This window comes from Myotis nattereri, assembly GCF_964212035.1.
Source record: "Myotis nattereri genome assembly, chromosome: 5".
NCBI lineage: Eukaryota > Metazoa > Chordata > Mammalia > Chiroptera > Vespertilionidae > Myotis > Myotis nattereri.
Window position 1 is genome coordinate 22,803,203 of NC_138080.1, and position 20,546 is coordinate 22,823,748.

The following is a 20,546-nucleotide window of genomic DNA, read 5'->3' on the forward strand; positions in this document are numbered from 1 at the left end:
GCAGAGCCACTAATAAAGGGACAGGTCTGGTCCACCTGGTGGTGACCAATTTAATAGAAATAGCTTTTTTTCTGAGAAATGGGTTTGATGACAGTGTCTGGGGCTGCTTCTGATGCTACCTTGGGGGCTGTGGTCAGGCTTGTGGGGGATGAGGTGTGCAGTGACCCCTCCTTGACATCCTGTCTTAATAACAACCCCCCAGGACTGCCTCCTTCCGGTCTGGGGCTTCAAAGCAGCTTGTCTCATGGAGAACAGACAGGGCCACTGAGCACGGGAAAAAAACACCTCTCCAGGTGAGTCCTGTGGGCTCACTGCCTCACAGGTGCTGGCGTGGGTGCCTCAATGGGCCCACACAGCCACCCGCTCCCAGGGAATCCCACACACTTGGGAACTCGTGCGGACACCCTGACCTGTGTCCCAGCAATAGCCCTACTTGCCCTCCTAGGGAGGATGAGAAGCAAAAGGGGAAAGAGGCAGTTAGGTTTGTGGGCCGAATATCAAGGAACCCAATGGCTTCAACCTTCAAACAGCAGGTCTGGGGCCTTGCTAGGGAATCATTTATTAGTGCTCTTTCCAAAATAAATAAAATGGAAATCCAGAGAGAGACAAACGCACAACCAACAAAGGGGGCCCTTTTTCCTCCAGGAAAGAAACAAATTCTGAACCTGCCATAACCTCAGCTAAGGAGCCAAAATTTGCAAACCCAGATAAACATCTGGGTGGCTCTGGGCCCTGCTCCTGGGGCCCCAGCCCGCCTCCACTCCCCCCTGCAGCCTCAGCTTCTCAGGGAGCAGGTTCCCTCCCCATACAGACTCCAGAGGGCTGCTGTGGACTCCAGTGGGGCCTCCAGGGTTTCCCAGGGAGGCTGACTTCCAGGTCGGCTAAAGGGCAGTTTCTGGGGCCCACTAGGATCCGCTGGAGCATCTTGGGGATAACAAAGTACCAGGGGTGACAAAATACCAGGAGCAACATCAGGGACTGAAGGCTTTCCGGGGTCTGCAGGGGGATTGTTGCCAGCTCTGTGGCAGGAACATTAGGCACTTCTGGGGCCAGGGTTTGAACAAAACATACACCCATGGGAGGGGTAAGCCCTGCACACAGTCCCCCAGCTTCCCCATTCGGAAGCATCTACAAATCCCGCCAGGGTTGCTCCCCTCGAGGGAGAGCCCCAGCCCCCTTTGATGTGTAGGGCATGGGGGCTTTCCCTGCAGGCTTTGCCTTCCGGTAGTTGAGGCGCTTGAATGCTTCTAGGTCCCGGTGGGCATTCATGATCAGCCGGCTGCAGGAATATGCTGGTTTGACTATGAGGCAGAGCAGGACACACCCACACTCCTGCTTGCACATTCTCACAGAGGCTCACACACTCTCAGACACACATGCACAATCAGAACCAACCTGTTACAGAGTGGACCACTGACTGTCCCAGGCCCTCTCTAGAACCTAACAAGTCTGTAAAGGATGAATCTATGACGTAATAGGTGAGAGCCCAGGAGGAGTGACATTTTTTGGAGGCCCTTTGATGGGAGGTCTGGGCGGCTATAGGGTGCCTCCTTCTTGCTGCCACACTGGTTTTCCCATCCCACTGCCTGTCCTATCCATCCCCTCTTACTTCAGGTTGGAGAGTTCAATAATGAGGCCGCGCATGGTATCGGTTGCGTCCTCCATCCTGGTGGCTTCACGGGGCTTGATCCCCTTGTGGGTACTGTAGGGAAAGGAAGATAAGAGGCCTGACCTCAGCAGGCAGCTCCACCAAACACCATTCTGGGGGGCTTTCGCTGGGCCTTCAGCTGTCTGCTTTCCCAGCTACTGCGGGCAGAGCTCTGATGGCCAACCCAGCTGGATCGATTGCCAAAAGCACACCCAGAATCCAGCCACCTCTCCCCACCAGTCTCCCCAGACCCCCAGCTCCTGCGCCTACAGCTCGTCTCCCATGCAGTATGGGGTGAAGGGCTGTGAAAATGGTCACTGTACCATCTGCTGGCCCCTCCAGCCCCCATCCCCTCCCTCTCGTCCCTGCCTTCCCTCCAGCCACAAGATGAATTCCTGGCCTTTCCCTGAGTACCTCTTAGGGCTCTGGAATGTTCTCTCCCAAATGTCTCCTTCTTGAGGGGGATTGGGGGAATACTTTTCTGATCACTGAGTTAAAATTTTAACCTCTTCCCCACTGACTTTTTCTCCCTAACACTCTGCCATCTGCTTATCTAATTTGCTTGTCTCTCTCTCACCCTGCCTGCCCCATCCAATGTGCAGTAGATGGTGGCTTCATGTTTTGTCCTGTCCCACACTGCCTGCCCAGTGCCCAGAACAGTTTCTGGAAGAGCCGGCACTGGATGGTGTTAACCTCTATGGGGGCGGTGGATGTGCCACAGCACCCACTGTATCTAACATGTGGCGTGCGGGTGCTAGCAGAGGGTCGTCCTCCTGGCCTCCAGTCAACAGCTTTCCCCAAATCACACCAGACCCTGGCATGGCAGCACCTCCTGGTCTTTCACTACAGGATCTCTGTTCTGCTCCACCTGCTGCTGTCACCCAAGACGGCTGGCTGATCTTGGCCTTAGCTTCTTTTGTGTCTTACTCACCATGGGCCATGACCGCAGGCCCTGCCCTGGGGGCCTTCCAGATGTCCATGTGGGGTCACATCGCCCAGCAAGGACATCAGACTCAGACGCGACTCCCCCTCCTCTTTGCTCAAACAATGGTGGGGCCATTTTGACTGAATGGCCTCTGGTACTTGTGCAGGGTGTGTGTGTGTGTGTGTGTGTGTGTGTGTGACTAGTACAACAGGTACTAGTGACAAAGCTTATGCAAGGGAAGAAGGCAAAAACATGCTACCTTATCCCTGGAGGAGGAGAAGGAGGAGGAGGAGGCGGGAAAGAAAAACTCACCCAGGGTTGCACCCCTAGTCCCTCCTCCACACTTGCTAGACAGAAACAGAAGCTTGGCCATAAATAATTGATAAGGCACCGCCTCTGCAGAGAGGCCTGTAACAGGAGAGGATGGCCACCCAGTGCTTGCCCCGGCAGGGCGGGAGAAAGGACTGGAGGGAGATGACAGACTGAGAGCCTCTGGAGTAAGGGGAGAGGACACCCTCGTCCCACACACGCACACTCCTCAGGTGGAGGGACAGTGCACCCAGTGGCCTGCCTGGGGCACAGAGCCAAGTGGGAAGTGAGGAGACAAGCCAGGTCAGACCCTGGGCCAAAACTGGGACCACCCAAGATCAGCCCAGTCAAGGTTCTTAGCCGTTTCACTCTGAGGAGATTCAGGGAAAGTTCTAGACCTTTTCTCCAGAAAAATGCACACACTGAATTCAAACAACCCACAGAACCAGGGGCACCACCAGGGGTCCCGGGGAGAGATGCTTGTTTGGGTGCAGATGGCTGGTGACCAGTTTTCCACCTGCAGGGAGCCGGGGACACGCAGTTTGAAGGACAGAACTCAGCTCCCTTACTGGATTGAGGAAAGCGAGGCCCAGTGAGGGAGAGCCAGGCACCCTCATCAGCAAAATGGGAGCTCACAGGGCTGGGGCGGGGGGTGGAGATCATGGCAGCTCAGTGCCAGGAAAGCAGTGACACTCCCTCTCTAAAGGGAAGACCACCCCCCCTAGATGAGGGTCCTGGGGTGGCCTCCCACCTGGCCTACCTTGGCTGAGACTCGATGAGGGGGCCTCCTTCAGTACTCAGGCTGGTGCCAGTCCAGCAAGGGCCCACCCCGCTCCCTGCAGGAAACTGGAAAGAGAGCACATGTGTGAACAGTTACCCTGCACAGGAAAGGAAAGGAAAGTCACACAGGAAACGTCTGTGCACCTGGGCCATGGCAGGAACACCAAGGCTGGAACTCCTGGAGGAAAAGTGGTTAGACCTGGGGGCCACCAGCTGGGCTTCTCTTGCCATCACCCCTCAGAAAGAGAGCAGACAGGGAACCACGGGCCTGACCTGCTGTCCTCCCCTGGGCCTGCACCTTCCAACAAGCTGCCCTATGCCTTGGGGGCTCCATGCACACATTCTCTGTGCATCCTGCAGTACCTAGAAAGGCACAGAGAGGACCCCTGGGTGCAGTGACTGTAGCAAGGTGGGCATCAGTGTTGAAGGGAAGAGGTCAGCCAGATAAGCCACACATTTTATGTCAGGAAAAGATCTTGCAAATCTATTGCAAAGGAAAAATTCATAATTAATAGGGGAGAGAGCCAAATAACCCGGAGAAGCTTAAGTCTCTAAATATCGACAGTGTTTTAATTTTTGTGGAAAATGTCAGGCTCAATGACGGGGTGACATGTGTCCCATGGAAAGAGGAAAGAGGCTGGGGGTGGGGGTGGGGGCAGCAGCTTAGCCCAGAGCCTCTTTTAAGGAGACCGAAGTCTTGGGGTTGGAAAGGGGCCTGTTCTAGGGACATCCTCTTCCCTGATGGAGTGGGGACAGGGTGAAGGATTGAGCTACACTAGCAAAGAAGTACCTGAAAAACTGCCTGCAGCCAGTGGTTCTCACCTGGGGATGACTCCATCCCCAGGAGACACTTCACAATGTCTGGGACATTCTTGGTTGTCACGACTGGGGAAGAAGGTGCTACTGGCATCTGGGTGGAGGCCAGAGATGCTACTCAACATGCTACAGTGCACAGGACAGTCCCCACCACCAGAACAAGCTGGCCCTGAATGCCAGCAGTGCCAGCTGGGGTCTCTGCTGCAGACAGTAATACAGTGTCTCCCAGCACCTGGCTATTTCATGCAGGCAACTCTCGCTTAAAAGACCACATATTCACCCAACTCACTGCACTGCTCCTGGCCATGGGAATACTCTCTCGCCCACCAGGGTTGTGTGAATGTCGGTCACAACCAAAGTGTTTCTGAACATGCCAGGGTCAGAGCTGTAGGCCCCTGAAAGGGACCTGGGACTCAGCTTTGATGCTCCTTTGATGCAAAGGTGTATGGAGGCTCCACAGCTCTGGGGTGAGTATCATGTCCCAAGGGAGCTGTTGTAGAAGAAAACACCAGTTTCCTGTGAGGGGACGTGGGTTTGAAGCCGGTCAGTCACCGCTGTGTAACCTCTGAGTCTCTGAGTGGCTTCACCTGACGCGGCACCCACCACCGTGCCTGGTGAGGCTGCCCTCCATCCATCTGTGCTGCACCTAAGTGTCCCTGCCCACCTGGCCTTCCTGCCAGGGGCTATCAGAATCTTCCCATGAGAATTTGCTTGTGCCTGGGTCACCCCAACTTGTTCAGGAACGCCCAATATCTAAACGAAACTCGTCTGGGCGTTGGCAGCCTTGTCAAGGCAGCGCCTACTCCCCTGGGGCACCTGTCAGGTCTGACCACCTGGCTGTCTGCCCAGGGCCCCCCCACTGCTGACTCCCAAGTGCACAGTCACTGGCAGCCTGTCCGGCAGGGCTCGCTCTTTTGCCTGCTGGCTGCCACCAAATGTCCCAACTGCTTCCCCAGCTTTCTCCCTTAGCCACTGCCCAAGAGGCCAGAGACTGGGAGTAACTTAGACGGCATTTCCTTCCGCGTGAGGAGTTTGCACTTTTCAAGAAACAAGGCTCCAATTCTAAAATTTCAGCTGTTCCCAGGAGATCGTGTTCTAACTCTGCACTGTGACCTACTTTCCATGATCTTGCTCATCTGGTGATCATGAGACAGGTGCAGGAGGAGCCAGGGCCCGGACAGCCCAGGGAGGGCCAGGTCTGAAATCACCTCACAGGTGAGACTGTGGAGGGCCAGAATGCAGTGGAGACCACCTTCGCTCCCTACGGCCTCAGAATGGCTGGCTTTCTTCAGCTGGGCACCCGATGAGATCCTGTGCTTGTTTGGGAGCTGTGTCACATGCAGACTCTTTAAGTTCCAAAATGAAAGGGTACAAAAGTGCTCACTCTGGCCCCAGCTGGTTTGGCTCAGTGGATAGAGTGTCGGCCTGTGGACTGAAGGGTCCCAGGTTCAATTCCGGTCAGGGGCGATTCTGGTCAGGGGTGATTCTGGTCAGGGGCAGGCTCGATCCCCAGTGGGGGGCGTGCAGAAGGCAGCCAATCAATGATTTTCTCTCATCATTGATGTTTCTATCTCTCCCTCCCTCTCCCTTCCTCTCTGCAATCAATAAAAATATATATTTTTAAAAAACGCTCACTCTGGGAGAGGTAGGCGGGAACAGTGCTACTGAAAACCTCAGGGGAGCAGGGACCATGCAGGCTCTTGACAAGCATGTATTGAATACATTTTTTGGGGAAAATATCTTAACAGGAACAGCTGAAAAAACAGGCCATCGTTTGTAAAGGGAGTTGGACTCCACATTCTGGGATGGGGTGGCTGAGGCATAGGTGTAGAATCAGGATAATCTGGATGCAGACTCGGCCTCCTCCCCTCCTGGCTGTGTCACCTCTGGCAGGTGCCCAACCCAGTGTGTGGAAAGAGAACCGAGAACCACCTACTTCTCAGAGCACCACTGCAAAGCACTTAGCCCAGGCTCAGGTGTGCCACCAGCCAGGGACATGGAGCCTACTCTGGGAGCAGGGCTCAAGCAAGGCTGCCACCTGCCCTGACAGGTGAACGCCAGGGCTGGCAGAGGCTCATTGGGCAGTTTTCCCACTGCCTGTCACGCAGGCAGCCCCCAGCATAAAATCGAAATTCCATACATATGTTTGGCACAGGCCCCTCATGGAAAAGCAGGTCTTTCTTTCTGGAAAATCACAGACTCCACACATCCATTGAAGTTGCAACTCAGACCCCCTAGACTCGTCTGCCATAGAAACAGACTACCACACGCCCCATCTTCCCCCACCGTTGGGTGGTTTGGATGAGAGCCTGTGGACACTGGCACCTGTTCTGGGATGGTCTGGCTGTAACTTAAGGAAGCTCTTACCTGTTCAGGTGGGGCTTCAAAGTTGAGGGCTTCCAGGGCATCCTGTATCTGGCTGTCTGGCAGGAAGTCGAGTTCCAAGGCGGCCTGATCTGCAGGGTCAGGATGCTTGGGCTGGCCTGCCAGGCCTGCAGGGGCATCTGGGCTGCCCTGGTGGGCCCTGGCATCCGGGGGAGGACCAACTGCTGTTTCTCTGTGCAATGGTGGAACAGAGGCTCCAAGAGACGGACTGAACCCCCCAAAGTCTTGTTCATGGCTCTGGCTACCTAATTTGGCTGCCTTTTCACCTGAGGGCTGTGACAACAAAGACAACGCACACACACCTCCCAGCCCTTCTTGATCCAGGTCTGGTACCTGTGTCTGACCAACAACTGGGTCAATTTCCGAGGCTACAGGACTGGAACATCCAGCACCTACTGAGGGCTCTTGGGTCTCATGAGCCAGAACCAGGGAGGCTGCAGGGCCCCTGGAGACATCACCAGGGGGGTCAGCCTCCCACCCTTCCTCTCCTCTGCTTTCTGTGGCCTCCCCAGCGAGAGGCGGGCCTGTGAGCAGGGCCCCGCTATGGCCTCCATCAGGGGCCTTCCTGCTGGGAGAGGCAGGTGCCTGGGTGTTAGCCTTCTCATCTGGCCCCGTCAACTCCAGAGCCCTCTGTTCTGACTTGGTGGGGTCTGTGACCACATCTGTGATGACACTGATCCTAAGGGAGGAGTGTCTGGGGCTGCTACAGCTCCCTCCTGCTTCCTTGCCAACCCTGCTGAGTATCTGCAGGGGGTCAGGTGGGGCCTGGGCTGCAGATCCTGGCTCTGAGCCCTGAGTGACCAGGCCTAAGACGCTGTCTCCTTTCTCCTGGTCAGTCCCTGTTCCCCCTTGGCCACCTTCCTCCTGTGGGACTCCTTGGTCTGGCTCTTTCTCCTCAGCACCAGTGCTTGGCAGATGCCCTTTCTGGCTGAGATCACCTGGAATCCAACCCCCCTCTGTGCTTCCAGCATCTGGCAAATTGGTCCCTTGTTTCAATAGACAGTCCTGGCTGGCACTCTCTGAAACCAAGGGCACCATCCCCCATTCTGAAGAAATGTCATTGGAGACCTCAGGCTGAGAATCCCCCCTGCTGGACACAGGTGTGACAGCGCTTTGGACACTCTGCTCGGAGTGGGTGCCATCTGTTTGCGTCTGGTCTCCTGGCTCCCTGGCCTCCAAGATAGTGAGCTCTGGGGACTCCTGCCATGACTGGCTTCCTGCCTGCTGGGCACTGGGCTCTGGTGGTGTCTCCTGTGTAGAGAGAAAGGCTCAGCCTCAGGCCTTCAATAACCAACCACTCTGAAGATTTTTCTAGTTGTTACTGGCCCTGTACAAAGTCTCAGACACTGTGCAGACCACTGAAGGGATCAGTACAGTAATTCCGTCTTATCCATGGGGGATGCGTTCCAAGACCCCCAGTGGATGCCTGAAACTGCAGATAGTACTGAACCCTGTATATACTATGTGTTTTCCTATAAATACATGCCTATGATAAAGTTATATTTCAAATTAGGCACCATAAGAGATTAACAACAATAATTAATGATAAAATAGGACAATTATAACAGTACACTGTAATAAAAGTTATATGAATGGCTTTGAGGCCATTACTGAGTAAAATAAAGGTTACTTGAATACAAACACTGTGATACCACAGCAGTCAATCTGATAACGCAAACGGCTGCTAAGTGACTGATGGGAAGGGAGCATATGTAGGGTGGAGCCACTGGACAAAGGGACGATTCATGTCCCAGGCAGGACGGTGTGAGATTTCATCACATTACTCAGGACAGCATGCAATTTAAAACTTATGAATTGTTTATTTCTGTATTTTCTATTTAATATTTTTTTGGAAGTGGCTGACCACAGGTTAACTAAAACCATGGCCAGTGAAAGCACGGAAAAGGGGGGACTACTTACTAGGACAGGGCAGAGCTTTGTGCCAGAGGCCGGAGGGTAACCGGAAGCCCAGGAATCCTTCCCACATCCCCTTCTCCCACCAGGCATGTGGAGATCAAGGATATACTAGTAAAACTCAAGGGGGTCTGTGGATGACACTAATGTCAATTGCCTGGACTGGAGATGAACCATACGTATGTAAGAGTCACCACTTGCGAAACTAGGGGAGGAAATACAGGACTTCTCTGTGCTGTTTTGTTGTTAAATTGTGGTATGATGCACACAATGTGAGATTCACCATCTTAACCATTTTTTTGTTGTTGTTAATCATCACCTGAGGATATTTTTCCATTGATTTTTAGAGAGTGGAAGAGAGGGGGAGAGACAGAGAGAGAGAAACATCAATATTAGAGAGACACATCAATTGGTTGCCTCCCACATGAGCCCCGATCAGGGCTGGGGATCAAGCCTGCAACTGAGATATGTGCCCTTGACCGGAATTGAACCCAGGACCCTTCAGTCAGTGGGTCAATGCTCTAGCCACTGAGCAAAACCAGCTAGGGCACTATCTTAACCATTTTTAAGTGCACAGTTCAGTGGCATTAAGTAAATTCACACTCGCATGCAACCATCATCATCACCCATCCCCAGAACTCTTCACCTTGTACAACTGAAGCTCTATCCCCATTAAACACTAAGTCCCCATCCCCCCTCTCTCCAGCCCCTCATGACCTCCACACTACTGTCGTTAGAAGTTTGACTAATCTAGGGACCTTATGTAAGGGGAATTGTATGCCATTTGTTGCTTTGTGACTGGCTTATTTTGTTAGCATAATGTCCCCAGGATCATCTGTGTTGTAGCATGCAGCAGTATATCCTTCCTTTGTAATGGTGAATAATATTCCATTGAGTGGATATGCAACATTCTGCTTATCCCATTCATTCATCCATCAATGGGTCCATACTGTTTTTTGCAACTTCCTATAAATCTCTAATCATTTCAAGATAAACTGTTTAAAAGGTGGGAGATGACCAGAGCAGGCTCAGAGAGAGTATGGTTCCAGCTGGGACATAGATGGAGTACCATCCTTAGGTAGATGGCAGCTCGATCCTTCTAGGTGCTCACACCTAAACCTGTGGAGTCACTGCAGCCCAGATCGCCCCTGACTGTAGATGCATGTATCTGACATTCCCACCTGGCATTTCCTGGTCACCTCCAGTGTGACACAACCAACACCAGCTCCTGGGCATCCCCTCAGAGTCTCCCTGTCTCAACTAGCAGCAACTCCATCCTTCAAGCTATTCAGCCCCTAACAATGGAGTCAACTCAATATCTCCCTTCCTTTCACCCCCATGCCATCATCTCTCCCTTCAAATTGAACTGCAAATAAATTCAATACCTAGGGACTGAGGTTTGCATCCAGGATGCCTACAGAGAGCAGCTGCTCCCCCACTTCTTTTGTAGTTATCAGTGCTGGGGTGGAGACACCTTCTCAATAACCTTCCTGCACAGTAGGGCAAATATTTCTAGGAAAGGGTCTGCATTGCAAATGTCAGACCACTGAAGGTCACAGCATGTCTATAGGGCTTCAATGAAGCCACCAGCCACCAGACCGCTGAGTCACATACAGCCTTTTCGGCATCAATGGCAAAGCTATCACCCCTACTTTTTTTTTTAAATTAAACTTTTTGTAAGATCATTGCAAATTCTTGTGCAGTTGTGAGAAATAATGTGAAAAGATCCTTTGTGCTCCTCACCCAGTTTGCCCCAATGGTAACATCTTATATAACCAACGTACAGTATCACAACCAGGGTGTTGAAATTGATCAAGTCCCCCACCTTATTCGGCTCTCCCATTCGTGTATGTGTATTAAGTTCTATATGGGCCGAAACCGGTTTGGCTCAGTGGATGGAGCATCGGCCTGCGGACTGAAGGGTCCCAGGTTTGATTCCGGTCAAGGGCATGTACCTGGGTTGTGGGCACATCCCCAGTGGGAGGTGTGCAGGAGGCGGCTGATCGATGCTTCTCTCCCATCGATGTTTCTAACTCTCTATCTCTCTCTCCCTTCCTCTCTGTAAAAAATCAATAAAATATATTAAAAAAAAAAAAGTTCTATACGGTTCTCTCACTGGTGGAGGCTGTGTATCCACTCTGAGAGTTAAGATATTGAAAAGTTGCAAAACAAAGATTCCTGGCACTGCCATTTGCAGCCACACACACCTCTCTCCCATGTTGTGACCTCCCCGTCCCTCCCCCTGCCCCATCTCCAGCTGCTGGCAACCCCTAGTCCACCCTACATGTCTATGATCTTTGTCATTTCAATAATGTCCTGTAAATGGAACCCTATAGCAAATAACCTTTCAGGATTGGCTATTCCTACTCCATGTAATGCTCTGCAGATCCATCCATGTGGTTGCCTGTGTCACTACTTTGCTCCTTTTTTTATTGCTGAGTTGTGTTCACGGTGACAGACCATGGTTTGTTCAACCATTCACCAGTTGAAAGATATCAAGGGTGTTCCCAACTAAGGCTGATTACAAACGCAGTTGCTGGCATTCCCACCACTCACTTGTTCTGGGGCCTGTGCTACCAGACAGTGTCAGCGCTGGAGCTCACAGCGGCAAGGATAAGAGAGCACACTGTGAGACCCCCCACAGCCCCCACTTGCCCAAAAGCTACTGAGAAGCAAAGGGGTTCAGGGACAGAACATGGGCTGCCTTTCTGAGTTTTCTTTTTTAATCCTCACCGGAGGATATGTTTTTATTGATTTTTACAGAGGGAGGGAAGAAGGGAGGGAGGGAGAGAGAGAGAAAGAGAGGAAACATGATCAGTTGCTTTCTGCATGGCATGCACCCTGATAGGGGATGAACCCACAAACTAGGTATGTGCCCTGACTGGGAATTGAACCTGCAATCTTTTGGTGTTTGGGATGACACTCCAACCAACTGAGCAGCAACTGGTCAGGATTGCCTTTCTGAGTTTTCTAATTTTCACGCAATGTGGGCAAGAGGGCTCTTGCCTCCAGCACTCTGATATGGGCACAGCTGTCCTGAGTGCCTCTCACAGGCATGGGAGCTGCTTGCATAGCACCTGCAGTCCAGAGACATCTGTAGTGCAAAGTGCTGAAAATGGGGTGTGGAGAGGTGCAGATCTAGCCATTGCCAAAAAACAACAACAACAAGGTTAAGCTCAGCTGCCAAGGCTTGGCCAAGAAGCTGCCCATCTATGGGGCTCAGCCTCCTGATTTTAGGGTCTTACCGAGCTAAAGGTCCCACTCCCGAGGTCCTCTTCCCTCGTAGCAGCTAGTCTTGTCACTGCCTTCCTGGGTTTTGCAAACTGCGGGACAAACCTCCTGTCTGAGTTCTGTGAACCAGATACAAGAACAAAGCAGCAATAAATATAAGGGAGGAATGAGGTCTAAGAAAACAAACAAATGCCCAAACCGGTTTCCTTCTCGTCTCAAACCTGGCCTGTGCCCTCTATCCCCAGGGCAAACAGCCCATTGGCCACGAGGATGAACAGAGGCAGGAGCTCCCGCCTAAGGGAGGCGGCTTCTTTTTGCTCACAGGGAAAGCTACAAAACAGGCTCACCTGGGAAGGAGGAAAGGGGATTGGCTCCTTTTCTGGTTGCGAGAGGCTCCTGGAAGGAGCTCCAGCTTCCTTGTCCAGAGAGCTGGGTGGAGAAAGACAAAACAAGAGGTTCTGAAATCACCCAAGGCTTTCAGTGCACCTAGTGGGACAGAGAATGAAGTCCAAGGGCAAAGCAGTGCTCAGTCTCCCAGAAGGGAGGTCCTGGAGCACCTTCTTGCTGAGAGAGGGTGGGATGAAGGGGAGCAGTGTGCTGGGGAACATTTGACTCTAAGAAGGGTGTTGAGTCCCACATCTAGAATCGAAGCTGCCTGCTGTGGCAGCACTTCACCCTTATAATCCCAGGAATCTGCTCCTCAGGTGAGACCAGGAATTCTCATTTGCACTGGCACTCCTGCCTCCAACTCTGCAAATTCTAAGGGAATTTGTAGATATGAGAAACACAGTGCCAAAAGAAACAGGAGTATTCATAATTGCCAAAACGTGATGGCCTCCAGTGCGTAAATGAAATGGTACAACCAGAAAATGGAATATTATTCAGCACTAAAAAGAACTGAGCCCTGGCCAAGTGGGTCAGTTGGTTGGAGTGTCGTCCTATGCACCAAAAGGTGTTGGGTTCGATTCCCAGTTCGGGCACATATCTGGGTTACAGGTTTGATCCCCAGGAGGGGCATGTACGGGAGGCAACCAATCAATGTTTCTCTCTCTCCCTTCCTCTCTCTCTCAAATCAACAAACATATCCTCTGGTGAGGATAAAATAAATAAAATAAATGAGCTATCAAGCCATGAAAAGACATAGAGGAAACTTAAATGCACATTACTAAGTGAAAGAAGCCAATTTGAAAGGCCACATATTGTATGATTCCAACTACATGAAATTCTGTAAAAGGCAAACTATGGAGAAGTAAAAAGACCAGTGGTGCCCTAGCCGGTTTTGCTCAGTGGATAGCGCGTAGGCCTGTGGACTGAAGGGTACCGGGTTCAATTCTGGTCAAGGGCATATGCCCAGGTTGCGGCTCGATCCCCAGTAGGGGGCGTGCAGGAGACAGCTGATCCATGACTCTCTCTCATCATTGATGTTTTTTTTTCTCTCTCTCCCTCTCCTTTTCTCTCGGAAATCAATAAAAATATATTATATATATTAAAAAAAAGACCAGTGGTTGCCAGGATCAGGGGGAGAGATGAACAGTCTCTCAGAGAACGGGATTTTTAGGGCAGTGAAAGTACTCTGTATGATACTAGAGTGGTAGATACATGTCTTTATACATTTGTCCAAACCCGTGGGATGTATACCAAGAGTGAAGACTAAGGTAAACTACAGACTTTGGTTGGTGATATGTCAGTGTAGGTTCCTCTTTGGCTAAAAAATAAGAAGTACCATTCTGGCGAGTGATGGTGACAATGGGGGAGGCCATGCATGTGTGAGGCAAGGGGTATGTGGGGAATTTCTGTCTTCCTCTCAAATCTTTGTAAACCAAAGTGCTCTGAAATTTAAAAAAGTGCTCTGAAATTTTTTTGTTTACATTCTCATCTGAGGATGTTTTTTATTGATTTGACAGAGAGAGAGAGAGAGAGAGAGAGAGAGAGAGAGAGAGAGAGAGAAATATCAATCGGTTGCCTCCCATACATGCCCTGACGGGATTGAACCTGCAGCCTAGGTATGTGCTCTGACCAGGAATCAAACCTGCAACTTTTGTTGGCAAATGGGACGATGCTCCAATCAACTGAGCCACGCGGCCAGGGCTAAAAATAAAATCTTTTAAAAAAACATTGGTGAGACTACGTTTATCCTATATAATAAAACCTTAATATGCAAATCGACAGAACAGTGGAATGACCAGTCACTATGATGCGCACTGACCACCAGGGGGCAGATGCTCAACGCAGGAGCTTCCCCCTGGTGGTCAGTGCCTGGGAGCTGGGCTCACAGCTGGTGAGTGCAGCGGCGAGCGATGGTGGTGGTGGTGGTGGTGGCCTCTCCCGCCTCCACTGCAGGCAGGCAGTAAGGAGCGAGGGGTCCCGGATTGCAAGAGGGCTCAGACTGGTCTGAGGGAACCCCATAGTGCACAAAATTTTGTGCACCAGGCCTTTAGTATTATAATAATTGTGGAGATACACATGTATACTTTTTTAAAAAAAGACCAAAATCTGGAACCAAAATTTCATATGATTTCAACTTTGGAAGTGGAACAGAAGAAGCATGAAGATATGCTAATGGGCTTGAATTGTGCCAGCAGAGGTTCCAGAGACAGAGTAAGTCTAGATACTGATAGTAAGAGTCTGTTCTGAGCCACCTACCTGGAGGCCTCCTGTCCTGATTCCTCCCCACTCTGCTCTGTAGAGGGAACAGGTCCTGAACTGCCTTTTGACTCTTCAGGGTGACCCAAAGGGCCAAACTGGAAACTCTGAGGATCCTCGTCAGGGTCTCCGAGCCTTGGGTGCTTTGGGGGTTTTGGTGGACAAATTCCTTCTCCTGGTTTAGAGAAAAGGAAGACAATGGGGGAGAGGATGCCAGGAGCATGCACTTCCATGGCTGACAACCAAACCCGGCGAGGCCACTGCTGCAGAGTGAGCAGGCTTGTTCCAAGGGCAGGAAACCACTGCTCTGACACTTGCCTGGAAAGCGAGAGATGGGACGGAACCTTATCCAGGTGGGGCCTAGGAGCTTATGTGGCTATGGGACTCCAAAGCTTTTTACCTGTGGACTGGTCATGATTGAGGCTGAATCCTGAGTTGGCCTGATTTGGCTCTAAACCACAGAAGACAAAACCCAGCTGACTGCTTTTCTGGGGAAGTGGTGAGAGGTGTGTACTGGCTCCTTTGGTCTCGGCTCAAACATCCCTGCAGAGGAGCCATTCCCTAACTTTTCTATAGAGCATCCCCTGTCAGGCCCATGCTGTTTTTGTTGACTTCAAAGCTCTTCTGCAAGAATCAATGTACTGGGTCCTTTCTGTCTTGCCCACTACAACTTGCTCCATGCAAGGAGTGGCCTTGTTTATCTCACTCTCTGCTGAGTCTCAAGTGCCCAGAAGAGCATCTAGTTCACCATCAGTGATCAATAAATACTTGGTAGATGATTCAATAAACATGTAGAAAATACACATCACTTCCCAGGAAACGCAGATACAACTAAATGGTGCACCACTCTAGTTTTCTGTGACGCCTGAAAATATCCACCCTGGGAAAACTTGGACCCAGAGTGATTAAGTGGTAAGGAACTGATGTCTCAGCTGCCACTTATTTCCTTGTATCTCTGCAATACCTTCTCCGTCACTGAGAGCAATTTAGAGCTTAAAGGTACTTTTAAAAATATATAGATTTTATTAATTTTCACAGAGAGGAAGGGAGAGGGATAGAGAGAAACATTGATGAGACAGAAACATCGATTAGCTGCCTCCTGCACGCCCCTACTGGGGATTAAGCCCACAACCAAGATACATGCCCTTGACTGGAATCGAACCTGGGACCCTTGAGTCCGCAGGCCGACGCTCTATCCACTGAGCCAAACCGGTTAGGGCTTAAAGGTATTTATTAACATCTCTTTGTTGGATAAAGGAAACTCCCTTACACATGAATTGCCAATTGTTGCTGGTTTGTGAAACATCCCCAAATCTGGGCTCAACTGAATCATTTATTTAATGAACAAATAATAAGGTTTGACTCTGGTGAGCTCCAGGCCAGACACTGTCCTAAGAACTTGGGTGTGTTATGATAAAACTTCAAGGTAGGGGCCTGTTGTTATGCCCATTTTACACATGAGAAAGCACAGGTACAGAAGGCCAAGGAATCCAGAGCGGGATCCAGGCATCCAGCTCCAAAGTCTGCACACCTAAGTGTACTTCGGCATTTATTGAGTGCCTACTGTGTACCGTGCTTCTGACCAGGCAGTGAAGACAAAAGGACAAACCAGACATAGGTCTGATCTTCCTGGAGTTCAGTCACGTAGACCCTTTCCAACCTCAGCTCCTTACACCCACTGACATTAACCCATTGAATAAGTCCCCCCTTTCTCCCAATGCCAATTGCTAGGGTCCACCTCAGCATTCATTCAACTGTGTGCACTCCACTAGACCACAGCAACTTTCCTATAATTTCTTCTAATTCTGTTATGGTTCGTGTGTGCCCATTCAGAACTATAACCCACTGCTGTGTATTTGATTAGCTCTCTCCATGAGAAGCATTTTTCTTTTTTTTCTTGACTTGACCTTGAAGGTGTGGAGGGGAGGCACTAAGTCTGCTGTACCTTTTATTTTTTTTAACTATATTTTATTGATTTTTTACAGAGAAGAAGGGAGAGAGATAGAGAGTTAGAAACATCTATGAGAGAGAAATATCGATCAGCTGCCTCCTGCACACTCCCCACTGGGGAAGTGCCCATAACCCAGGTACATGCCCTTGACCGGAATAGAACCCGGGACCCTTCAGTCCACAGGCTGACGCTCTATCCACTGAGCCAAACCGGTTTCGGCCTGCTGTACCTTTTGATATTGTGCTTGATCTGCCTCTTCTCAGGTGCCCACCCCAATGCTGCACCCAGAGCAACGCTCCAATGAGTTTCTTACACAAACATATTCCTACCTTGTGGTCTGCCAGAAAACACAAAATACAGCAGCTTCATTTATTTGTTTTTTTTTTAAGATGCCCAAACACTAGCTTTCTTTGCTAATCTAATGGACATTTATACCAAATAAGAAGCAAAAATATCAACAGAAGTGAAGAGCCTCTCATTTCCTTCCTGTGATCTGTTCCCACAAGACTAATATAAGAAAAACTAAGGCAGAACCTTGTTTTCAACCCCAAAGGCCAAAAAGATGTTGGAAGGGAAAGGGCTTCTTTCACCATCTGCCAGAACTGTCTTCCTCTCTCCCCATCCCATCCAAGGCATACAGAAACAGCTGGGCCAGCCCCGGGGTTCAATGAGCTGGGGGTCCACAGCCAAGAGAGGCCCCAAATGACTTGCTGTGGGTGGGCTTGGCTGTCCCCAGCTTCCCCCTCTGAGGTCAGAGAAATTCTCATGTCCCAAGCAGCCTATTGCTCATCTCTACACAAAATATTTCAATCTGTTGATAATTTATTTTTGGTCCCACATTTTGAGGGGAAAAAATGAATGCTACTCCCTAACTTCATTAAGCACTAAGTAAAGAAGTTATTGCTAAACTTTTAAGAAATTTGAGTTACCTTAGACAATAGACAGGGAAATCAAACTATGCTATGTAATACTTGTGTTTCTTTTCTAATGAGGAAATTTTATATGTATATGGACAAGTGAAGATGGTCCCAATATACCATGAAGTAAAAAACAAAGGTTGGCCCTAACCGGTTTGGCTCAGTGGATAGAGCATCAGCCTGTGGACTGAAGGGTTCCAGGTTCAATTCTGGTCAAGGGCATGTACCTTGGTTGCGGGCACATCCCCAGTTGGGGGTGTGCAGGAGGCAGCTGATCCATGTTTCTCTCTCATCAATGTTTCTAACTCTCTATTCCTCTCCCTTCCTCTGTTAAAAAATCAATAAAATATATTTTTTTAAAAAGGTTGCATATCAATGTGCGATGATGCTATCTCTATATATAAAAGCCTAATATTTTAAGTGTCCAACCATTCGAATGTTCTACCAGTCACTATGACATGCACTGACCACCGGGGGCAGACACTCCGATAGGTAGGTTAGCTTGCTGCTGGGGCCCAGTTGATCAGGACTGGGCAAGATGGGCTGGACACGCCCTGGAGCCCTCCCGTGGTCCCTCTTCAGCCTCTAAAATATTTCTTCTAATTAATTTCCTTTCAATGTGCACGAATCCATGCACCGGGCCTCTACTTTCCCAATAAAAACACTATATTTTTGTATGTGAAGGAAAAGTTTGGAAGAAGTAGTGTACTCAGGTTCATTTCCTGTTTGTTTTCTTTTGCTTTTTTAATGTTTTAAATTTTTATTGATTTCAGAGAGGAAGGGAGAGGGAGAGACAGAAACATCAATGATGAGAGAGAATCATTGATTAGCTGCCTTCTGCACGCTCCACAGTGGGGATCGAGCCCACAACCTGGGCATGTGCCCTTGACCGGAATTGAACCGGGACCCTTCAGTCCTCAGGCTGATGCTCTATCTACTGAGCAAAACCGGCTAGGGCCTGTTTTTTTAAATCCCCACCTAAGGATATATGTTTTTGATTTTTAGAGAGAGAGGAAGGGGGAGGGGGAGAAAGAGAGAGAAACATTGGTTGCCTCTCGTACCAGCCCAGTTCGATTTGGGGATCAAACCACAACCAGGATTTCAACCCTCAACTTTTTGGTGTAGGGGACAACACTCCTATCAACTGAGTTACCTGGCCAGGACATTTCCTATTTTTATTTTTGTTTGTGGTTTTTAAATGCTGTACTATATGATTGATCCATGGCCTGTGGTTTTGCTGGATGTTAACATAGGGGAATAAAGTCTAGAAGGACAATCATAAGAGTAGCATATATTTGCGTACTACCTAGGGTCTCTTCTTGGCGCATGACAAACACTAATCCAGCCCTGGCCCGTGTGGCTCGGTGGATAGAGCATCGGCCCTGGCACTGAAGGGTGGTAGGTTCAATTCCTGGTCAAGGACAGTACTTGAGTTGCAGGTTCGCTCCCCAGCCCAGTCAGGGGCAAGTGTGGGAGGCAACCAATCAATGTGCCCCTCTCACATCAATGTTTCTCCCCCCTCCCTCTGCTCACTCCCTTCCACTCTCTCTAAAAATCAATGGAAAAAAATATCCTAAGGATATTTTGTAAGAACAACAAAACAAAACAACAAATACTATACTAATCCACATCTGAGCTCTCAGGCAGGGTTCTCTACCTTAGCACCACTGACATCTGAGGTTGGATCGCTCCGTGTTGTGAGGGCTGTCATGCACATCCTATGACTTTGAGCAGCATCCTGGCCTAGACCCACTAAAGGCCAGGACCACCCTGCCCACACACACCAACTGTGAAAACCCAAAATGTCTCTAGACATCGCCAACTTCCTCTGCAGGGCAAACGCCTCCCCGCACCAGGCGGAGAATCACTGTTCTAAAGAAAAGGAGAGCCGCTCTATGACCCCGTCTGCAGAAGGGGGAAAGTGAGGCACGCAGCACGTCACCTGCCCCACGGAGCAGCAGGGTGGGGCGGAACGCAGGTTTTTGGTCTGACTGTGAAGCACGGAGCCGCACACCAGAGGGCCTTGCGACACGTCACGCTCCGTTCAGGACCAGTCTCCGGCGTGGGCTTGCATGGGGGTTGCACCCCGGCCACAAAGCCGGGGCCCTGCCCCCCTCCCGGCTGCAGAACCCGCCAGAGGCTGGAGGAAGCCCACAAAGCTTTCACTTTCTACTGGAGGCACTCTTCCATCATTTATACTTTTCTTAACCAGCAGGTATTATTTTTTTTAAAGGAGCTTGGTGTGGTCACTTCAGCATTTCCGCAATTAATAAGCCCAAATTCCTACGAAGCGCAGAAACGGCCATAAAGAGATCAACTTGAATAGCCAGCTACCTGAGGTCCGCAGCTTCTTCCTCTTACTCATGCTATCCCTCCCTGAGAAACCTGAAAATGAGCAAAATCCCATCGTTACAAGCAGCCACTGCCCCCGATGCAGACCCAGGGCCGTCGGCTGAGGGGAGAGGCCACCCCGTCCCCCATCTTGGCCCGCGGGCCGCCCTGAGGGGTCAGTTGGGCCCCAGAGGACGCAGGTGGGAGTCGCAGCAGCCCCGGGCCAGGCCTGGCTGGGAGGAGCTCAAACCTCCTCCGCCGGCGGGCGGCGGGTAGGGCACCGACGGAGCTGCCCGGCTGCCCAGGGTCGGGCGCGCCCGAGGGACCGGGAGGCGGCGACCTCGGGGGTAAGTCTCGGGCAGCCTGTGCGCCGCTCCTCCCTCTGGGCTGGAGTCTCGGGAACCTTCTAGAGCAGCGGTTCTCAACCTGTGGGTCGCGACCCCTTTGGCGCTGGAACGACCCTTTCACAGGGGTCGCCTAAGACCATCCTGCATATCAGATATTGACATGACGCTTCATAACAGTAGCAACATGACAGTGATGAAGTAGCAACGAAAATGATTTTGTGGTTGGGTCACCACATGAGGAACTGTATTTAAAGGGCTGTATTTAGAATCCAGAGACACGCGAAGGCTTTGGGGGGACCCTGGGAGCCCTTCAGAGTCACCAGGTGACTTCAGAGGGGCCTTCGGGGGC

General features: G+C 50.6%; 1 protein-coding gene across 1 annotated transcript; it reads right to left on the minus strand.

Annotated features, from left to right (window-relative positions):
- Positions 1-537: 537 nt before the first annotated feature.
- Positions 538-19,884, minus strand: BRME1 (break repair meiotic recombinase recruitment factor 1; the record flags this gene model as incomplete). Its single annotated transcript, XM_081093125.1, has 8 exons — positions 538-1,279; positions 1,610-1,702; positions 3,643-3,728; positions 6,846-8,114; positions 12,023-12,127; positions 12,356-12,437; positions 14,652-14,826; positions 19,854-19,884. The coding sequence occupies 8 exons, from the start codon at positions 19,882-19,884 to the stop codon at positions 1,129-1,131; spliced, it is 1,992 nt and encodes a 663-aa protein (XP_080949251.1). The 3' UTR covers positions 538-1,128.
- Between the last annotated feature and the right edge of the window lie 662 nt (positions 19,885-20,546).